Here is a 20,218-nt window from a genome sequence, read left to right as displayed (position 1 = left end):
GCGGGTAAACGCGTGCGAGCGAGTCACGATTGATTTTGGTTTTACTTCTGATTGGAAGAGAAAGTGACGAGATCAAAATCAAGGCAGATTTCAATTACTTTCGACACTCAATTGAGAACCGCTCTAACGCGAAATGGCAAAAGCAATCAAGCCATTTATTTGTCAAAGTTCTCACTGTTCTTGATTTGTATATTTTTGTTTATTTTTTTTTTTTTTCAAAATATCTATTCTCGCCTTGGGAACGGACCGTGGGATGGAAGCCTCACATTGCCTCAGATGTGAATCAAATATTAGTATGACTCAGCCTGCAATTCACCTCATAAGAAATGAATATAGTTACTGATAAGTAGACGATGAACGCATTTTTAATGTAGAATTTAAATTCTAAGATAAACTTAACTCAAAGAAGTACGGAAATAATGAAGAGTTGATTCCTGAATAAACAGGCAAACTGAATACCAGTTTAAATCTGTGCAATGTGGTGTATCCAATCAGAAACATTCAGTTTTCTACACCAATCAGATGCAACTTGCCTGGGCGCACGTGGATTTTTCCCGCTTTGACAACAGTCCCGTGCAAGTTTTTCAGGTCCCATTTTTAAGGTCCCACACCTGATTGAAGAAACGTTGACCCATGAAAAGCATAAACCATAAACGTATGCGACTCAAATGATTACTAGGAAATCGGAAAAAAGTAATCGACTGTGACCGAATGAACATTATAACAAGACTCGCCTGTTCCAGGCGTCAGATTACATAATGGAATATCACTAAGCTTACCAATGCTGTTTACCCAGAATCCTATTCGGTCTTATCGTTCATGGTTTATGCTTTTCAAAGGGTTAACGTATCTTCAATTTGGCGTATATGGTAAAATCGATTCCAAGAAATTTTTGATCCATAAAATATGACCGAAACGTATTTTGAACTAACAACTTTTCCAATATCATATTCAACAGTTACCCTGCGGGATCGCGCGGAATATCGCCTGATACTTAGCCGACGGGGCAGTTGGCCAAGTTGGCTAAAATCGGACGATATTCCACAAGACTGATCAAGATAATTGTTTTATTATTCAGCAAACTGTCAACGAAAAATATTCTACAGTTAAAAGTATTGTGATTATCTTTTATGTACGGATGACAGATAACAATGCTTTTTTTTACTATATATGGGTATCGTGACAATTTGTTGAATATATTGAAATATTCAGCTAGCAAAAAAATTATCTTCGTATAAGCGTCACTTTCCCAAAGTATCTGTCTATAAAACTAGAACTTTTTATAAATCTTTCCCCAGCCCTGCCCCAACCCACCCCAACCCACCCGACACGACATTTCCAAATGACCAATAGCTATATTCTCCGGCACAATGTTGAGCAGTCGTTGATTTAAACAAAACAATCCTCAACTAGGGGATATTCCCTTGCTGTATCACCAAATTCTCCAAACTCAAATTAAAAGAATTGTATGGAAATCACTTGGGAGAATTAACATTTCGATATTTTCAGCTTTCTGTTTGGAATTGAAACGATTCTCAGATATGATTTCTTTTCCCAAGTCAAGCATTCCTGGCCGCTCCTGTAGCGTGCATTAACGTTTCCCTCTTTCTTTCACATGTTGGAATATCTAGTCGATCTTTAGCGTGCTGGCGTAGTCTTCTTGCCTTTGTTGTCTGAACTCAGGTTTCACAGATGTTCGCTTAAGTTGTCCATCCCTGGAAAACAGAAAATAAATTGACGACAATTTGCTTGACCCAGGAAAATCTGTCAGCATAAGTAATAGTAGTAGACTCAGAGAGCAAAACATTGCCCTCGTTTGGAAAGAATCTCCCTATTAAACTTGTGACGTGGAAAACCATTCTCATCAACATGATTACGGATGTGTAAAATTTTCGTTAACTCTTGCATGTGAACTTTGCGTTTCAAAATAGGTTTGGAGTATCCATAACTCACACATAACAAACCGAATTGTAAAGTAAAGTCTGCGTCGAGCCAAGCGGCCCATACAGCCGGAGCTTATCCCGGTTTCCGTAGCATAAAGCGACCAGGAGTATTTCTACTCCCCCCTCGATGAGATGCTAGTCCATCGCAGGGTAACCCCCCCCCCCCCCCCCCCTACCAGAATTATTTTGCCAGTTACCCACTTATACACCTGGTTGGAGAGAGGCACTATGAAAGTTATATGTCTTGCCCAAGAACACAACAGAATGACCCCGGCCAGGTCTCGAACCCGGACCACTCGATCCAGAATCCAGCGCGCTAGCCATTTGACCACCGCGCCGAATTGTTAAACTCTTTAAATGTAACGATATGAAATACAGCACAAGCTCTAAAGATTTCAGTTAAACATCTAAATGTCTCCAAACGTACCGTACCAATCAAAATAAATGCAAACATGCTCTACCGTCTGGAAATTTGGGAGCTTCAGTGATTTGCTTTTAAGTGGGGGTGGGGGTGGGGGGAGCGTAGGGGGGTTGTTGCTGTTAAACGTTTACGGTACGGAAAACAAACACTTACCATATAAGGTCAACAAGTCCTCCCTGCCGTGCGATCTCTGTCTTAACACGATTCGCAAACTGTGCAGCGCTCTCATCCTCCTGAAGATAAAAAAATACAACTTAAATACCTCACTTGTACTAGGGGAGGGGGGGGGGGGGGCATAAAAGTTGTTCTGTTGGAACGTTGCTTGGTGTTTGGCAGGGACGTTGCTAAGTACCTTGACAACTCTTTATGGCGACAACCTCACGTGATATCTTTCGGAATGCTCGGGCGCATTCTGATTGGACAATAAGAATCGGATAATGAAATATACTTCGGTAACTTTTCGGGAAGTTTAACAAGAACTTGCTGCTAAAAGAGTAGGTTTAAATCGACCAAAAATCCACAGTTTTGACTCTCGACAACTTCGCCGACTGTCGTTCCGATATAAATGCATCAAACAAGTTAGTATCGTGTTACAAGGACTGTCTTACGGATTTCAGTCAAATTTAGGCATGGGAAATGACCATCAAATTCTTAGAAATATAAAAATATTATAATAAATCATTGAAGGAACAATTCAATAACACAGCAAATACAAAAGAAGGTACGGATGGCCAAACGTGTCGGAGATTGAAACGGATAGCGATTTGCGTTTTTGAAATAAATTATTGTTGGGCTGAACAGTTTTCAAAGTTAATCTTAATTGCTTGTTACTTTAAAGTATAACGCCCGGGAGACACATTTGGTTGAAATGAAACTTTGGTTTTATCATTTAGATACATAGAAGTAATTTCTTTGCAAACATTAAGTTTCATAGCAAGTATTTGGCAAATAACTTAGCCGTGACACATTCATTTAAAGCTGATTTCCAGTCCGTACTGCGCAGACTCGGGGTTTGTTTTCGTTTTTTGTTTTGAATTCGTTGAAACGTTACACTTCGGTGACAGCATACATGAAGTTTTTTAGTCTGCCATTACAGTTCGTTTCGTTCAAGAATTTCCGATGAACTTAAACGTCGGTTTGAAACAGCGTCAAGGTTCTTCTACTCGTTATTATTTGTTCTGCAAGGATATCTGGCCTTAATAATGAACAAAAAGGTAAGTTTGTCACGGAATTTTGAGTTTTGCTTGTAAACATTCCTTCGTGTGATGCTCACATAAACATTGCAGCCGAGATTGCGCAGTACGGACTGGAATTCATCTTTAATCGTCAAATTTCAGCTATTTTTCTCTATTACCTGACGCGTCATTTTCGGAAGATACCACACATCACAGACTAGTGCCCAGTTCGTCAGGAGTTGAAACAGGTACATTGCAAATCCTTCAGCACTTGAGTTCCAAAATGCATTTCCAAATGTTGGGTCATACTACAAATAAATAAAAAACAGCAATTACAACAAATATATTGCATCGGATGATAGCTTATAAGGAGATTGAAGGCTGAATGGGCGTCTAAGTGTGGGAGAAGAGATTTCTAATAAAAATAAATAGTTAAATCAGAAGTTTTTAAAAAACTAATTTCAACAAGAGATTTTCTCTTGATTTCAAAGATTGACTTTTGTTTCAAGATAAAAGCGAGTCTGTGACGTAACGCAAGTGACGCAGCAGCCGCGTTTTTGGCGCGAAAAAAATTCGCACGCTTTTCCTACGTCAAAGAAATTACATCTTCATCGTGTTTTGCGAGTTTGCAACATTTGCCAATTGCTTTTTTTTTTAAAAAAAAAACAAAAATATGAGTTATGTGCGGACTTTGTTTTTTCCTTTTAAAACTGTCCACAATATCGTTATTATCAGGTTAGTTAGTGACTCGATATCGTAGGATAACAGGACAGTAAAAGCTTACAAACGGCCGATGCCGAATTTCGGTAAAAACCGTCGGCAAACTGATTTCAAAGGATTAAATGTGAAAAACGTGGCCCGTTTTAAAGTGTACTCACTAAAAGGAAATGAATTCTTGTAAAGACTTGCCTTTATCGCTACAGGATAGATATCTCCACCAATCTCAAAACTGCCTTTCTTGAACATCATCACGGATGTGTTGTTAATGCATGTTCCTGAAGATAAACAACAGAGATCAGCATTTTAATTCTTCAAAAAATACGTCACTCTTCGCAAACTCAATTTTACCCCCTCCCTGAGAGTCAACCCAGAAAAATTCCATACTGATGACGTAGCTCTACGTAGATCCGTGGAATGTTTCTGATTGGTTGTTACTTACGCGCGAAAATTCACAACTAAAGCCGGGTTCAGACGAGGAATTTTTATGTGACAACTTTTATTTGCCCGTGTAGATGAGAAAAATTTGCCAATTTTTACGTGACAAATATATTTGTTGACAAGCTGGCGTGTTAGCTCAGTTTAATGTGACATATACGGTGAGGAGAGGAAGGTATTTTTGAGGGGGAGAGAAAAGAGACGGTAAAAACACAAAAAAAAGGAGCGAGCAAATAAAAAAATTTGAGGGACCATTCATACCCCTACATATAAAGTTGTCACTTGCGAAAAAAAGTTGTCACTTGCGAAAATTGCTCGTGTAGATGACTAGTCACATAAAATGTAAAATTTTGCGCCAGTATATGTGGTCCCCGGTCTCCCAAACTCCCACTGAGCACTGTGCACGCGTACCTCTAAGCGTATCTCTGCTGTCCAAGGTCATTACTGGCGCCCTTAATTTTGGACTGCTGACAAATAATTGTTGTGTCATCTACACGACCAGATAATATTTGTCACATAAAAACTACCAATGTAAACCTGACTTAAACAAGGAAAGGAATGAGAAAATCATGAACTTAGCGTCATCGGTAGTCACTCTATTACAGGTGTAACAAGCCGAAACCTACTTACCCTCTGGAAATATTAAAATCGGGTTTTTACTTGGATCTTCAACGTGTTCTCTTAACCTAAGCGAAGTAAAATAGTATATAGTATATTATGAATGTCAAACTTCAATGATTCCAACTTTCGTTGTTTGTACATGTACATGAATAAAAAGCTCCAGATTTCCATATGCACTGGCCTAAAGTTTAGCATGTACATTGAAAAAGGTCAAGTCACTTGACAATGAGATATTTCCCACAGTCTGTTACTGGGTACAAGAAGGCGTTCCATTTTGCCCCAAGTATGTATCACTCAAAAAAATTTCATACACCCCACCCCACGCTACCCCTAACCCAACCCCAATCCCTTGTTATACAAGTAGGTCTAACATTTCTGGTACTGGTTGTAGTCCAAACTCTCCCCCCTCACCTACGCCAACAGATATAACCATCGTTCTCTTTTCCCACTTTTGCCTAAAATTGAAGAGCTTCAAGGAAATAATTGCAGCTCTATAAATTAAAGAATAGTAAAAAAAAATGATCTGAAGGTTAAAAAGCTGCTACTAAGCAATAGATGTGAAGGAAAAAGAAAAGGAGTGAAAATTATTTCAAGGTACCTTCTTGTCACAATCAATCTGTCCTTCATTTCTGTTCTCTCAAACCAAATATGATCTTGAGTCTTCGCGAGTGTCCTCTCCAAGAAACCAAACAACCCAGGCTGCCGCTGTCCAACCTTTGGATGCAATCAAATCAGTAAGGGTTTCAATAATTAGAAATATGCACTGGGTTTGATAAGAGTTACTGACAGTTTGAAAGAATCTTGAAGTTCTCTATTTACTTCAATTCCAGGCTTGGGGAAAAAGGAGCTTACTTCTCTAAGCAAAGTAAAACAAAGTAAAACAAGGTAGAGCAAAGAAGCTGACCCTTTGCCATCTGTTCTTATTGAATGCACTGAGAAAGACTCTACTACAGAGAGGGCCCCCTTACTGCCCGATTCCCTCTATTAGTCGAGGGAACAAGCGCTAGTTGGTGGCGACATCACTTTTCCGAGAAGTGACTGAGCCCGCGGTTTTCGTCCCAGAAGTTGCTAAGCAACATGACGTATTTGTACGCGCGATTGCTTTCGGCGTACTCGTGAATGCTCGCGCTAGTTTTGGACTGGACGAAATAATTCAGAAATTCTTCGAGTGCTTCAACGAAGATTTGCCAAAACTTGCACTTGTTCCATCGACTGCTATGGCACGCGCTTGCAGGGAATCATGGTAGTTGTATTCATTGTTGCTAAGTCTCGTGCATGGGCGCACACCATAGAGGGAATCAGGAATTGTTAGTGGGATGCAGGTATCACCCATGTTCTGTGTTTATTATTTTCTTATGGCTAAGTAGTGTAGAGATTTGTAATACATCGTTTCTTTTTGTTTCATTTATTTGTTTACCTTGTAATTTTTTTCCTTCCTTGTGTGTTTTGTATTGTTGTAAGCATTGTTGTAAGCATTATTAAAAGAAAAAAAAAAGTATGGAATACCGTACAGACCTGATTTTTTAAAAAAAAATGTACTGAGAGCTGAAACAACAAGGAGATGTATTGCACGTCTTGCAGTATATGACCTTACCAGAGAATAGCATCTGTCACACATCAAAATCAGCACATCAATAGGTGTAGTGTGGTTAGCTACACAAATACCACCACCATGAGCCAAGTTCTCCCTAAAAGAACAAGAACAGAAAAATTCACTACATGGTGACATAAAAGACTGAAAACAAAATAATTTCAAATGCAGTTCTATTAAGATAACATGGTATGGTCCAGGGCTGTCATTAAGCCGTATTTAAGCAGCCGTTGCATTGAAGTTATCACCTATAGCATTTCACCTGGTCCTGTACACAAGTGTTAACTACTGGTACATTAAGCACTAATCCAGTGAACTCAAATGTAATGTTCAGGTGTTACGGCCCTTAATGACACCCCTGAGATTTATTGTCTGTTGGCTGCAATTTTGTCCCCAGAGTCCACAATCCTTCTCGTCTGCGCCAGGGATTGAGACCTCTGGGCAACCCCAACACCCATAGTCCGCAATTTACGGACCCATTGTCAAATCTGACTGGCTGAAAATACAGAAGAGTACTCTGCACATGCGCACAAATCGGGACCGCCAGAGGTCGCAGACCAGATGGATCATGGACTCTGGGGACGAGAATGTGTTGGCTTACAAAAGGGAAATGCTGCATTCAGACCAAAGAGGTTGCTGCCCTGGCGGTATTTACAAGAAACAACAACAAAACTACAATACTTACTTGTTGTGAAATGTTATTACAGCAGACACAGATCTTGCAAAAATTCTAAATGAAACCAGCATGCACTTGGTATCAAGCCAGTTTCTGAAGCTAAAAGACAAATTTAATAGGGAATCATTTATATCTTGTGCTATCTAGATTTTTTAAACTTAACTTTTGTGTTGCAAATTATACAATCAATATGACTGGATTTAGTTTAAAACTATACACATCAATCAAGACAACAACACAATTAACATCGTAAAATAATACTACGACTTTTTTAAACTTAACTTCTGTCCTGCAATACAATGAATATGACAGAATTTAGTTTAAAACTATACACATCAATCAATTAACATTGTAAAATTACTTTAATTTAAGTATTTGCGTTGCAAAAACCAAGGTTGAAAGAGAAATGAGGTTTAATTTTATTTCCAGAGGACGTCATAAAACAGATGAATTCTGCTTAAAAAAATAAGTTACCGGGACTTTGGAAGCTGTGCAATGAAGATCCTTGAGGAGATTAACAACGTCATGCCAAGAAGAAATAAGATAAACCTTAAACAAAACAAAAAACAATTATTAATAAATACTAAAAAAAGTTTAACTGTTACTTATTTCACCTTCACCCTCACATTCAGTAAAGCCTTAATACTTGTAAGGAGGCTGGGGCTACAAAAATAGAGGGGGATTATGCATAGGATCACAGGCTTGAAGTCCCAGGTCAGGGCTCAAAATAATTTTTGGATAGTGGCCGGTCGTGTTGACCGTCCAAACCCAGTTTAGCTCGGTCACGTGTCGTTTTTGACCGTCAAAATATTGAAAATAGTTAGTCACTTTTGCATTTCGTCGAATCGTCATTGTTCGCGTGACAGGAAAGGACCTGCCATCTCCACCGTTTTGCCTGCCATTTTTTTTTTTCTATTTAGTTTCTTAGTACCCTTGTAAGATATGATAGCGACGGGTCAATTAACTGAGACAAAATGAAAACAGATCTGTCACGTTGTTTTCCCTGTTTCGCGCTCGAATGAAATACCTTCTTACCAACCTTTCGACGTTTTTCCGTGCACGTTCTTTTTTGCTGAAGTTTCGCATTATACTAAATAATAATACTGACCTGAACAGAACTACACAAATCAAAAAAAGATGTTTTCCGAATTGGAATGGTATTTATACTTCATGTATTTCAAATCGGGAATTAAAGGTACCTGTGGTTTTAACGTAGAGGTTGCTCTGATACTGCGTATTAAATCGCTCCATGAGTAAAGGTTAAATAAGTTGTTAGAATTAATTAAGCCACTTTTGTGTGCTTTATGTAATTATATAAACTGCATTACTTTGATCTGTTCTGAAAGATACAGACTGCCAGCATTTCACCCATCAATATATGGCCCAAGTGCGAAGTACACACTCAGATATAACTTGAAGTTCTGTAAGAACTGGTTTTCCAAGATCAAGCTGATCGTCAGCTCATTATTTTAACTTCTTGTTCCTGCTTCTCTGACCTCTTCAATTAATTCTGTTTTATAGCAGAGCTCCCCAGTGGTCCTAAGGGCTGCAGAGTGGAGCCCCATAATGGCATGGAAAAGGGACAATCATGCATGCATAGAAATACGAAACCTATGCATTTTTTTCGTGGTCATCATGGCAAGCAGCATTACTCGCGGGCGCATGCGTACATCACGCAGCATGGCGGCCTTATTCCAGTTATAACCATACCAGTACTTCCTGGCATAATGAAAAATAAAAGGTTAACGATATTGAACATATCCATATGGTCAACTAACAGCTGTCAAAGCAAGGTATCCACTGACCAGTATCACATGACCATACCGCGGGCTTGGTGTCGAACTCAACGAGGTCATGTGTTTTTTTTAAAAATGACCGCTGACCAGTTTATGGTTTTGCCCTTGGATTGCCCGTTCCGAAATTCAAAATAGCCCTGGTAACTAGTTTGGCTCGCGCTGAATGCTGGGGCTGTTTTGGGGGACGCGCGCGAGAGAAAATGGCTGCTGTATCGCCTCTGTCTGTTGATAAAGAAAAAGAAACTATTGAACTTAATGAAAACGATATTCCAGGAGCCAAATTAACAAAACCTGCGGAGCAGTGCACAGTTTCAGTTTTAAAACGTTGGCTGTCATGTAGAGGAGCTAAAGTTACTGGAAAGAGAGAAGATCTAGTCGCAAGGTAAGCTTAAGTTTTTTGTTTGAGCCGGTGAAAAAAAAAACACGTTTCACGTTCATATTATTGTGCTAAAAATGTCCTCAAAAAGCTTTCCTGCTGAATATTCGTTCTCGATAAAGCCTAGTATCAAATCTCATTTAAAGAAAGACAATAATTTATTATCTTACTGTTTTTAGGGTAAATGATTATATAAAAAATGGAATGGACAAAGATATTGTCGACCCAGATGGTGGAGTAAATATAGCCAAGAAAAGAAAACTATTAGGAGTCGCTGAAGTTGTCGATCCTGAAGTAAGCGAAAACTTTCCTAGCGGTGGATTTCAATGTGGTATTGCTGTACTGCCAAGGATATCCTTTAGCCACATTTGGAAATATTTAATTGAAGAAGTTGAACTAAGAAAGAAGTTGGCAACAGAAAAGCCGATTGCAAAAGGTTATAATTTTTATAAATCTGGCCATGTTCGCCAAATTTTTTCAAAAAAAGAAGGAGAAAAATTTTTCATTAAAAGCATTGTTCTGCCATCAATGAAAAAAGGAACTGCGTACACGGTAAAAGTTGTACTTAATCAAAGTGGAGATATTGCTAAGGCATGTTGTGGCTGCCCTGCTGGTGTGGATGGCCGATGTAACCACCTGGCTGCAACCCTTTTTGCAATAGAAGATCAATGGAGCAATGTTCCTCATGATACAAATAGTGCTGAAAGTCAGGAACAACTCAATGTACCTTGTACCTCCCAACCATGTCAATGGAATTTACCGAAGAAAAGAAAATTGGATACAGAGCCAATCCAATCACTAAAATTTCAGAAACATGAGTATGGTAAAAAGGAGAAGAAACATTTTGCAAGAGGTCAGGATGATGGTAGAGCTCCTCATCAAAGGACAATCACCGATAGTGAGCTTAAGGACTTTCATGATCAGGTAAAAAAGGTTGAGCTGGCAACTGGTAAAAAAATAGGCCTCAGTTTCATATTGCCTCATAGTCTTCCAGAGAGTAATAGTCAAGAGCCAGCGACACAGCATCCTCACAATGATGTTAACATTTTACAAAAGTGGAAACTAGTTTCCCCTGACAAAGTTCATCCAATGTCAATTGGTGATATATCCCTCAAGGCAGAGAGAGTAAAGAAAAGGTTATTTGAAGCAGCAAGTGAAAGAAATGAAATAGAAAAAGAAACAAGGGATCAACACACTTCTGTCTTGTGGTACAACATTCGTCAGCCACGAATAACAGCATCACAGTGCAAAAGATGCCTTTTGAGGGAAGCTACCAGCCCAACAAAGGCCATTTCAGAGGTTCTTATGTACAAGCCAATCATTCAAACCAGACTCATGAAGGAGGGAATTGAGATGGAACCTAAAATTATAGAACAGTTCAGCAAGGAAACAGGAAATGTTGTGAGGAAATGTGGATTTTTTCTTTCGGAAACCCACCCCTTTTTAGGGGCAAGTCCAGATGGTATTACTGAGAGAGGACGTTTAGTTGAAGTTAAAAAAGTAACTTCAAAAGAAGGGGAATCCATGGAGGATACCCTATGTAGACTTGGTATTTACAAACAAATGAATAATAACATTGTTTTGAACAAAAACCACAAGTACTTTTACCAAATTCAGCAACAACTTTTCTGCAGTAACTACAAAGAATCACATTTTATTGTGTCAAATGGAGTTTGGTTGAACCATGAAGAAGTTGAATTTGACAACACTTTCTGGCATAGCACACTTCAAAAACTTGAGAAATTTTTCCTTCAAAACATTTTCCCCGAAGTGGTCTATCCAAGAGTTCTCCATGGTCAAACTCGCTGGAATAAGGAGATAGATTTCCCCCCCATCAGATTGTAGGGATTGTAGGGCAGACCTGCTTGAAATTGTATTTACCTATTCAGGGAAAAGGGCCCAGCAAATATACCCTATCCACCTACATGTCCATGTATGTCATATAACCCAGCGTGATCAATCAATAATTAGTTAATGGAATCGATTGGTATCGGTCAATCGATGACAAATGAATAGTCAGAGATGAAATTTATTATTGATTGCACGATTTTTTGCAGCGTAATGACAGTGATCGTATATCATCGCCAAGATGTCTGGATATAGATTTACGTAATCCATAAATGAACAAGATAATCAATGAAAGTCGATGATAATTGATGAAATTAAAAGTCACAAAATTTTTTGTCATCGATTTTGCTTGTTATCGATTATCGGTTTCATTGATTGATCACGATGGCATATAAGGAAGTTCCAGCCGTAACTCCCCCCCCCCCCCCACTCACACACACACATACAAACACAAACTGTGGCAGTTAACTAGATACCAGTTTAATGTTTTAAATGTAAACAAAATAGGGTAATATGCTTCACTGATTACCAGCAATTACTTGTCTACAGTTTTAACATGAGAAAGGGGGTGCATACATACACTTGACACTTTACTGAGCATCCCTAAAAAAGCATCAGTTGTCATTTACATGACAAAAACAAAATACCGGTACACGTAATTTGCATAAAATTATATTTCAGATTATCTAAAAAAATTCTAATCAAATATTATACCATCTCTCAAACAATCCTAAGTAATGAGTCCTGAGTAACATCTGCCACTTAAAAACTAAACCAATGTTTTGTGATTTATGAAATAATAAAATAGAAAATTATCTTCATGGCTATGTTGATTTATTTTTGGGAAGGTGAAATGGGTGGGGCATACTCCTTCGATAATTTTTGCATTTTAAAACCTGTCACTGTCAAAAAAGAATATGCTATAAATATTCTGTGAATAATTTATTCACTGACAAAATAAAATATAAAAATATACTGAAAAATCCACATGTCAACAAAAACAAAGGGTTGGCTAGCCAGGGTCCTTTTAATGGTCAAATTACAGGCACAGTCCACTGCTTTTTTTCAAGCTATCTTATCACATGAAATTTTTGTGACACCATTTTTTGCAAATTTTAAAAATCACGAAATCAAAGTGACACAAAAGTGATGCATTATGTTGATAATCAAGAAAATATGACTATGATCACTGACTTTATTACAACAAGTCGCAGGTCCAAAAGCAAGTAAATAGTGGAGTTTCTCAACTTTGAATATGTTAATGTCGACCATCATACGAATAATGTTTTAGAAAAAATTCAAAGAACTTCAAGTTAGTGGAAGTGTATAACTTTTTAATTCCTTTTCATTTAATTCACATACTTGTTTTTAATAAAACTGCCAAGGAAATATGCAAAATTTACGTGATACAAAATGTGCAAACCTCAAAATTGCAAAATGAACATATCACAAAAATTTCATGTAATAAAGTAATTACAGATATGTAGTTCTTACCCATTTAAGATATTATTGGGGGCAAAAAATTAGATAAACAAGCGACAACAATCCATGTGTCAGAAGCAATATTTGCACAGCTGATGGGAATTACCCTATCAAAAAAATGCCAATTCTTCAGACGTTCCATGTATCTTTCCACATGTATTCGCAAACTAGCGATTTTCTTGTTGCACTCACATTCTTGTGGATTAAATTGCCCTTTATCACTTAAAAAATGAGGCATTGCCAGTCGTGCCCCCACTTTAGCCAGTTGATCTTTTATTAAGAAGCCCTTATCAGCCATGACAACATCACCTTTTTGCAAATGATCATAAAATCCTGACTTCTCCACAATCTCTGGGTCACTTATTGACCCACAGTATAGCTCGCTTGCAAAAGAGACCACACCATTTGGGGTGATTCCAATGAGTCCTTTCATTGTGGTGTGTGCTTTATAACTGGAGTAACACAACGACTGATTGTCCAAACTTGATGGCGACTCCATTCGTATCTCTGTACAATCGATGATTGAAACAAGTTCTGGATAAAACTGTTGGAAAACTGGCGGCATGTAACACTTGATTTGCTCTTTACTTGGCCACAAAATACACCGCGGCTGTAACTCAGATTTCATAAAACGGATCCATGTACGGCAAATATCAGACACAGTGGATACAGATACTCTATATCTATTTGCTAGATCCTTTTCAAAAAGACCTAGTCTGAGCCTAAGTAGCACTAGGGTGAACTCCTGCCAAAGTGACAGTTTCCTCTTTACACCAGCTTTTGTTTTAGAATCAAAGTTTACACGCTGATGATTTCCATAGCTGAGGTTGGCTGCCTTTTCTTTCAACACATTAAAACATAGAATCATTGTGTCATAGTTCTGGAAACCAGTATGAAAGGCAATGTCTGCATCATTATCTTTAAAGTCATCAATATCAAATTGTGGCTCTTTTTCTAAGGTATGTTTTAGTTTGTTCACTTCTTTCTTCAACTTGTCAATTTCTTCCTGCATTTTTAATTTCTCATTTTCCAGCATTTGAATTTCATCAGCTTTCTCTGTTTGAGTTTCTGCAGATGTAGTTTGCACTTTTTGAATTTTACCAGCATCAACGCTTGCTATGACAGGAATATTTTCACTTACACCGCAGTTAACGTTGCTGCCACTAGAAATTTCTTGAACAACTATAGCATGATCAGAAGTACTCACTTCAGCCGTAGCAGGCACCTTGCTTGTGTTGTCTTCCGCTCGAGAATCACCTGATGGCTTCTTACGTTTTGCAGGCAACTCGTATTTGAATATTTCACGTCGACTTTTGCTGGGGGTTTTCCAAGGAAAGATCGAAGGCAATTGTGTACGGGACATTCTTTCTCCTCCCGGAAAGTGATTGCCACAAATTCTGGTGTTAGCCGAAAACTCTTTCAGATTATCGTTCCTTATAAGCCTCTTATACTCTTTTAAGAGTGTCTTATCTTTAGGCAGAGAGTGATACTTCACTTCAGGGGAATTTCGCCAAGAATTTACGCAGTTTGGTACACAACAGTTCCGTTTTCCCATGCTGAGTTGTCTAGTTTCCGTACCTACTCGTAAACATCCGCCATATTTATTTAATAAATAGATTTATAATAAACTTAGCGCACAGGAAACTTACCTCATGGGAAACAAAATGATGTATCTTACAAAAAAGCCTAACATCCACATGACGGTTAACTTGGGACTACAAAGAAAACACGAGAACCAAGTTGATACACGTCAGTCTTTTTAAATTCCAATATTGATTCTCCTTTAATTAGTTATTCTCATCAGCTCCTACTTTTAATAGAATGTGCACAATGATGTACTGTTTATCCCGGAACGATATTAAGCAATTATTGGATGAGGTTGAGCATGATATCGTGAATTATCAAAACCGAGGTCTGTGTTACATGTATCTGCCTCAGCCTCCGGCTTCGGCACAGACACGAGGTTTTGATAATCCACGATATCATGCGAAAACCGAATTCAATAATTGTTTTATTATACATTTTTAAACAATTTGCCATCACTTTTTCTAGCGCCGGCGTAAAACTTCGTCAGAATATTGGCCAAAGCGGTTTTATCTTGTGGTTCCTCCACGTTCTTCTCTCTCAAATAATCATTCAGAATTTTTACACTTGTTTTTGTTGTTTCTCTTCGTGTTTTTAGAATCTTTGTTCTGGATCAAAACTTTCAATTCCTCTTCGGAATCGGAGGCGAATCGCTCAGCCATATTTTCGAAAGTTTGACAGCACTACACGGACGAGGGGCTTGGAAACTAGGCAGACTTTGAACTCTACGTGATAACCCAATATCTGCTGCAGATATTGGGTTATCATGTCAAGTTCACATGCTACTGTATATTGACTGAATGCTCTCGACCAATCACATGTTTTAAAGTAATTCTAATGTATAATAATGGGAGTTAAAGGATTAATAGAAAAATGACAAAGGATCCGGAGTGTTGTACTTCTCAGAGTTTTTGTCATCCAGTTCCCAGTTCTGGAGCTTCAGCAACATGCACTCTTTTAACAATATTGCACAGTCAAACCCCTCCTTACTGACACGTCCTTAATTCTACACCATCAGTGGACAGTTCCCTTAGTCTCAGAGAGACTAGAGTTCCTATAATCTCTGTCCAATAATACAGGGTTCATACCCTTTTTCACAAGCAATTTTCCAGTTCTTTTCCAGGACTTTTCAAGGACTCAGATTGATTTTCCAGGACTTCAATTAACCCTTTCACTTCCAAGATCTTAAATGATATTATTTCTCCCCTTTAATACTGTATGCGATAAATTCCTAAGTTCTGAGAATTTAGTTGTTACTTGAGTTTAACAGATTTTCAGAACTTTCCAGGACATTCCAGTCCTGGAAAGTGCCACTGCAATAAAATTCCAGGACTTTCCAGGTTTTCCAGGACCTGTACGAACCCTGATAATAGGGACACTCTGCTCGGTCTCTTGCTCTTTGCACTAATAAAAGCGGTTTGACTGTACTAATGCTTTGTAATTATAACACAAGATTAATGTAGAAATATTTTAGTCTTCAAACTTAAATGTTTACCTGATGTAGTGGTAGTTCTCATTGGTCCTAGTGAGAAGATTCCAAGATTCTAATTCTAAAATTAAAGAAAGTTAATATCAAAATGTCAGACAAAAAGATATTATAATATTATAAGTTACCAGACAAGTGTTATTTTTCCTTTTTTTGTTATGTTTATTGTATTAATGTAGTGCTTTGGGTGCAAATAAAATATTCATAAAAGTGAAAAATTAATATTACATTGAATAATATAAAGGAGAACTGCATTTGCATTAACTAAAAACCCAGCAAAAAGTGTACATACCCTAGCTATTTATTCGATTAAGCGCCCACCTCGAATAAGCGCCCACCCTTTAGGTAGGAAATAAGCGCTCAGCCTCGAATAAGCACCCACCCCTACCTGCCTCATAGAAAAACCCTATGAACACACATGAGGAGTGTTGATTATTATTGAAATTGCGATTGAAATCGACTAAGTACTACTAAAAGGCTTGCGCGAAGACCAAGTTTTCTGGAAAAACTTTCAATAAACAGTTAAAGTTTTGCCTTGGTACATCTTCACGTTTCATTATCATTCATTGTTTTGTTGCAAACTAAAGTAACCAGTTGCTAAAAATGGTGAAAATGCAATAAGCGCCCAGCCTCGAATAAGCGCCCACCTCGAATAAGCGCCCACCTCGAATAAGCGCCCACTCTCAGGGTCCAAAACTTTAATAAGCGCCCAGGGCGGTAAATCGAATAAATACTGTAAATGGAATCATAAAAGTAATGGTCTTGTTTTGTTAAAAATTACTAATATTTAATTAATACTAGTGCCCAGAAGCAATTTTAGGGGTGTAATAATGAGTTATGCATGAATAAGGTTTTGATGGACAGACTTTTTTAAGTTCAGCCCTCAGACGCTTTAGAAGCCACTGGTAACTGAGAACATGTACTACATACCTTCTGCAGAGAAACACTTGGTTACTTCATCATCTATGATGGCCTACAGAAGAAATATAACATCAGTTCCAAACTAAAAACCTATTACAGGAGGTCCAGTGGCCAAATGGTTAGTGCGCTGGACTCTGCCAGGGTAGTAATGACAAATTTAATGCTGGGGGTAACCCTGCAATGGACTAGTATTACATCCAAGGGGGGAGGGGGGGTTGGAGCATTGAATAGAACAAGCCATGGCAGTGTTTATTAAAATACGTTTTTTATGTTAAAAATAAGAAAGCAACATTTAGCCCTGTTCAGTACTATCATCCACTAGAGGTGGGCTCATATCCAGGGACTTATAACCCAATGTATTTTTTGGTTTTCTCAGGTAGATGAGCCTATTACCAGGGGGGCTTGGCCTATAACTGGAATTAAAAAGCATCCTACGGAACAGTATTTGTGAGATGAATGTCTAAAAAATTTTTTTGAACATTGTTAAATCTTAAACAACTTGCAAACAATAAAATCCATTTGGACTGTATAAGAGCTGGCAGATTGTAGAGTGGCCACATACATTTACCTACCTCAACCCCATTAACACAGAACCCAATGGTATCACCCATGTGAAATTCTCGCTGGAAGGTTCCAAATGATCTGTTCCTGGGTAGGTTACCCTTTGCTAGCTTTGCTACACGTGTTTTGTCAATGACTAAAAATGGAACAAGAAAGGCACTATTAAATGTTTATTTTATCCAGTCTGTATCTAGCTGTTCAAGCCAACAAAACATTAATGAACTCATAAGAACCTGCAACTGCTACAAGTACTACAGGAGGCAATGATATCCTTGCACCAGGTTATATTTTTTCATAACCTAGATTAATCTCTTCCAACAGGTCTGAAGATAACACTCTTAAAAACAATAATAAAAACAATTTGGGTCATTGTGAAGAACAGCTCCCCGTTACCGACTGTTGGTCGACTGTCGGTCATCTGTCGGCCGACAATCGGCCGTTTCACATCCGTCTGTCGGACGTTTGTCAGCCGACTGTCAGATGTCTGTCAACCGACAACCTGCTGACAGGTTTTAGCTTCGATGTCGGCCAACTGTCGGCCGACAGACGGCCGAAAGGCGGTTACAGGGAGCTGTTCTTCACAATGACCACAATTTGAACTTATTAGAAAGAAATCCCAAATAATTAGAACTTTCAAATGGTATTATGTGATTGTAAGAGTATTACATTCAGGTTGAAACTCATGTAACCTTCAGGAAAACCAATAGTTCATAGATTACCTAACATGTCTAAATTATGTGCCAACCATTTGGATCAATCTGCAGAGTATGTTTTCATTGTGCATGCTAGCTAGGATCTTCACACATTTCCAAATTCCTTGGGAAATCATTATTGAAAGCCAACCCAAAATGCATTTAATTTGTCTGCCTGATCTTTAAAGGGGCTTTGTCATGGATTTTAACAGATTTTTGAACACCCAAAACAAGTATGTGTCGTAGGAAATTTAAAAATAATGGTCCATTTTCATTAACAATTGCTATACTAGACCACCGAAACTGTTTACAAGCATCTTTGGCTGCGTATAGCTAGAATCGAAGTTGTTTCTGCGCGACTCCAGAAATCGATATATATATAGCTGTGATGTGATTTCTCTCCGCAAATTACAGTTATGTCGCTCTTCAGATGTTCAAAAGTAATGCTATTTTTACAGGGAAAATGTCTGGTAGACTGTTTTTCAAGCATAAAACTCAGATTGTTAAAGGCTCAAAAAATTCTGCAAAAATTTCCCAAATAATAGTACCCGCTTTCAAAGCTGCAAATAATTTTTTTTCCTTAAAAGGACATGCGTACAACTAAATCACCATTTTGATCGGACAAAACAAAAGTGTATGTGAGGTCTGACATCATAATTACAGTAGTACTCGATAAGTGAACCTGCTAATCTAATGCTAATCTAATCTAATCTAATTGTCCACAAAGAACATTGGTGTTTGCACTGAAAAGCAAGAAAAAGTTGTCTGGACATTCTGTCCGACCACAGTTGGAATTTCGTCAGACATTGGCAAATTGTGGTTGGCCAGTGTTCGATGTCCGACTGTTTTTTTTTTTTTTTTGCAGCCCTGCACATTTGTTACTTCTTAGAATCTCTACCAACACCCCCTACCCATCTACCTGCCCCTGGAAGAGATGCCAGACAAGTGCACCTTTACATATCCTCTTTAAATTTGTGGATGTGATCTCTTCCAAAAATATGGGCAAAGAACTTTAAGGGTATAGTTTTTCAGCCTTTTCAATTCATGTGTGAGAGATCCAAACAAAAAAAAACTGAGTATACAATTAAGCACGGTGCAGTTCATATCTCTCATATTAAGAGGAATGTTACAATTTGGTTGCACTAACAGACATCAAAAAGAGCACATGGAATTGGTTATTAAAGCTTTCATTATACGTTATGTACAACAGATCTTATTGTGTTTTCTCGGTATACGAACGGTACTTTACCATTTGATCTGACTCCTTGCTTTGACTGAATTGTTTGCCTTCCAAACTAAAAGAAAAAGCACATCAGACAAATCTATAACAATTACATTGTGTTTGATGCATAAACAATTGGGCAGCGCGCGGGCACCAGCCTCAAAACTTAGAAAATAAATTTAAATTGTTTAAGCTATACATGAAACTCGTATAAGATCAGATAAACACTGCGGTTCTCTTTGCGTTTAACGATTGTGTGCAGAATTGCGGCGATCAAAACCTTAAGTGGTATCACTGAGTTAGAACAGGTCCTTACAAATAGCGGTACTGTACAAATAATCTTCGATTCTATGGACAATTAGCGAACGATTTACAACAGCGTAATTAAAGCTTACCTCAAATACTTTGTATAAAGTGGCTAAATAAAGATTTCGGATTCCAAACGAAAACCCCAAAGACGCAGGAATGGCCATAAACAGGATTATAAAGGCCAAATAGAACGCTAAAAAGATCATCCATATCGCCATTTTGATTTCTTCACTGTTGATCGAATAACCGCTGACAAGAGACCTGTTTTGTGTTCGATTACCCACAATTCCACTGGCTAGCATAAGGCAAATTTGATATGAAAGAGGAATTCGAAGGCCTTTCGAACCAAAATGTCCAGT

General features: G+C 38.1%; 3 protein-coding genes across 3 annotated transcripts; 1 reads left to right on the top strand and 2 right to left on the bottom strand.

The window, feature by feature from the left end:
• Positions 1-192: 192 nt before the first annotated feature.
• LOC144642798 (glycerol-3-phosphate acyltransferase 4-like) lies at positions 193-20,082 on the bottom strand. Its single transcript, XM_078501879.1, has 15 exons — positions 19,946-20,082; positions 19,578-19,623; positions 17,648-17,772; positions 17,085-17,127; positions 16,164-16,218; positions 14,734-14,799; positions 8,057-8,131; positions 7,592-7,681; positions 6,910-7,003; positions 5,914-6,029; positions 5,325-5,380; positions 4,449-4,534; positions 3,719-3,847; positions 2,518-2,597; positions 193-1,715 (listed from the first exon to the last, which is right to left on the bottom strand). Exons 1-15 carry the CDS (start codon positions 20,075-20,077, stop codon positions 1,628-1,630), a joined length of 1,281 nt encoding a protein of 426 aa, XP_078358005.1. The 5' UTR covers positions 20,078-20,082; the 3' UTR covers positions 193-1,627.
• Positions 9,519-11,599, top strand: LOC144637786 (uncharacterized). Its single transcript, XM_078496870.1, has 2 exons — positions 9,519-9,760; positions 9,934-11,599. The coding sequence occupies exons 1-2, from the start codon at positions 9,579-9,581 to the stop codon at positions 11,597-11,599; spliced, it is 1,848 nt and encodes a 615-aa protein (XP_078352996.1). The 5' UTR covers positions 9,519-9,578.
• Positions 12,987-14,677, bottom strand: LOC144642791 (uncharacterized). The gene has a single exon (XM_078501869.1). The coding sequence runs from the start codon at positions 14,637-14,639 to the stop codon at positions 13,101-13,103; it is 1,539 nt and encodes a 512-aa protein (XP_078357995.1). The 5' UTR covers positions 14,640-14,677; the 3' UTR covers positions 12,987-13,100.
• Positions 20,083-20,218: the final 136 nt, after the last annotated feature.

The sequence above is a fragment of the Oculina patagonica genome, chromosome 2 (genome assembly GCF_052425735.1).
Source record: "Oculina patagonica isolate OP01 chromosome 2, crgOcupat, whole genome shotgun sequence".
NCBI lineage: Eukaryota > Metazoa > Cnidaria > Anthozoa > Scleractinia > Oculinidae > Oculina > Oculina patagonica.
This window is presented reverse-complemented; position numbering and strand designations above follow the sequence as displayed.

Bases quoted from the DNA above. Each gene is read 5' to 3' on its own strand.
- LOC144637786 (XM_078496870.1), top strand. From the start codon at position 9,579: ATGGCTGCTGTATCGCCTCTGTCTGTTGATAAAGAAAAAGAAACTATT. The intron at 9,761-9,933 runs GTAAGCTTAAGT...TACTGTTTTTAG, and splicing joins AGAGAAGATCTAGTCGCAAG to GGTAAATGATTATATAAAAA.
- LOC144642798 (XM_078501879.1), bottom strand. From the start codon at position 20,077: ATGGCGATATGGATGATCTTTTTAGCGTTCTATTTGGCCTTTATAATC. The intron at 17,773-19,577 runs GTAAAGTACCGT...TTCCATTTTTAG, and splicing joins GCAAGGAGTCAGATCAAATG to TCATTGACAAAACACGTGTA. The intron at 5,381-5,913 runs GTACCTTGAAAT...TACTTCGCTTAG, and splicing joins AGATTGATTGTGACAAGAAG to GTTAAGAGAACACGTTGAAG.
- LOC144642791 (XM_078501869.1), bottom strand. From the start codon at position 14,639: ATGGGAAAACGGAACTGTTGTGTACCAAACTGCGTAAATTCTTGGCGA.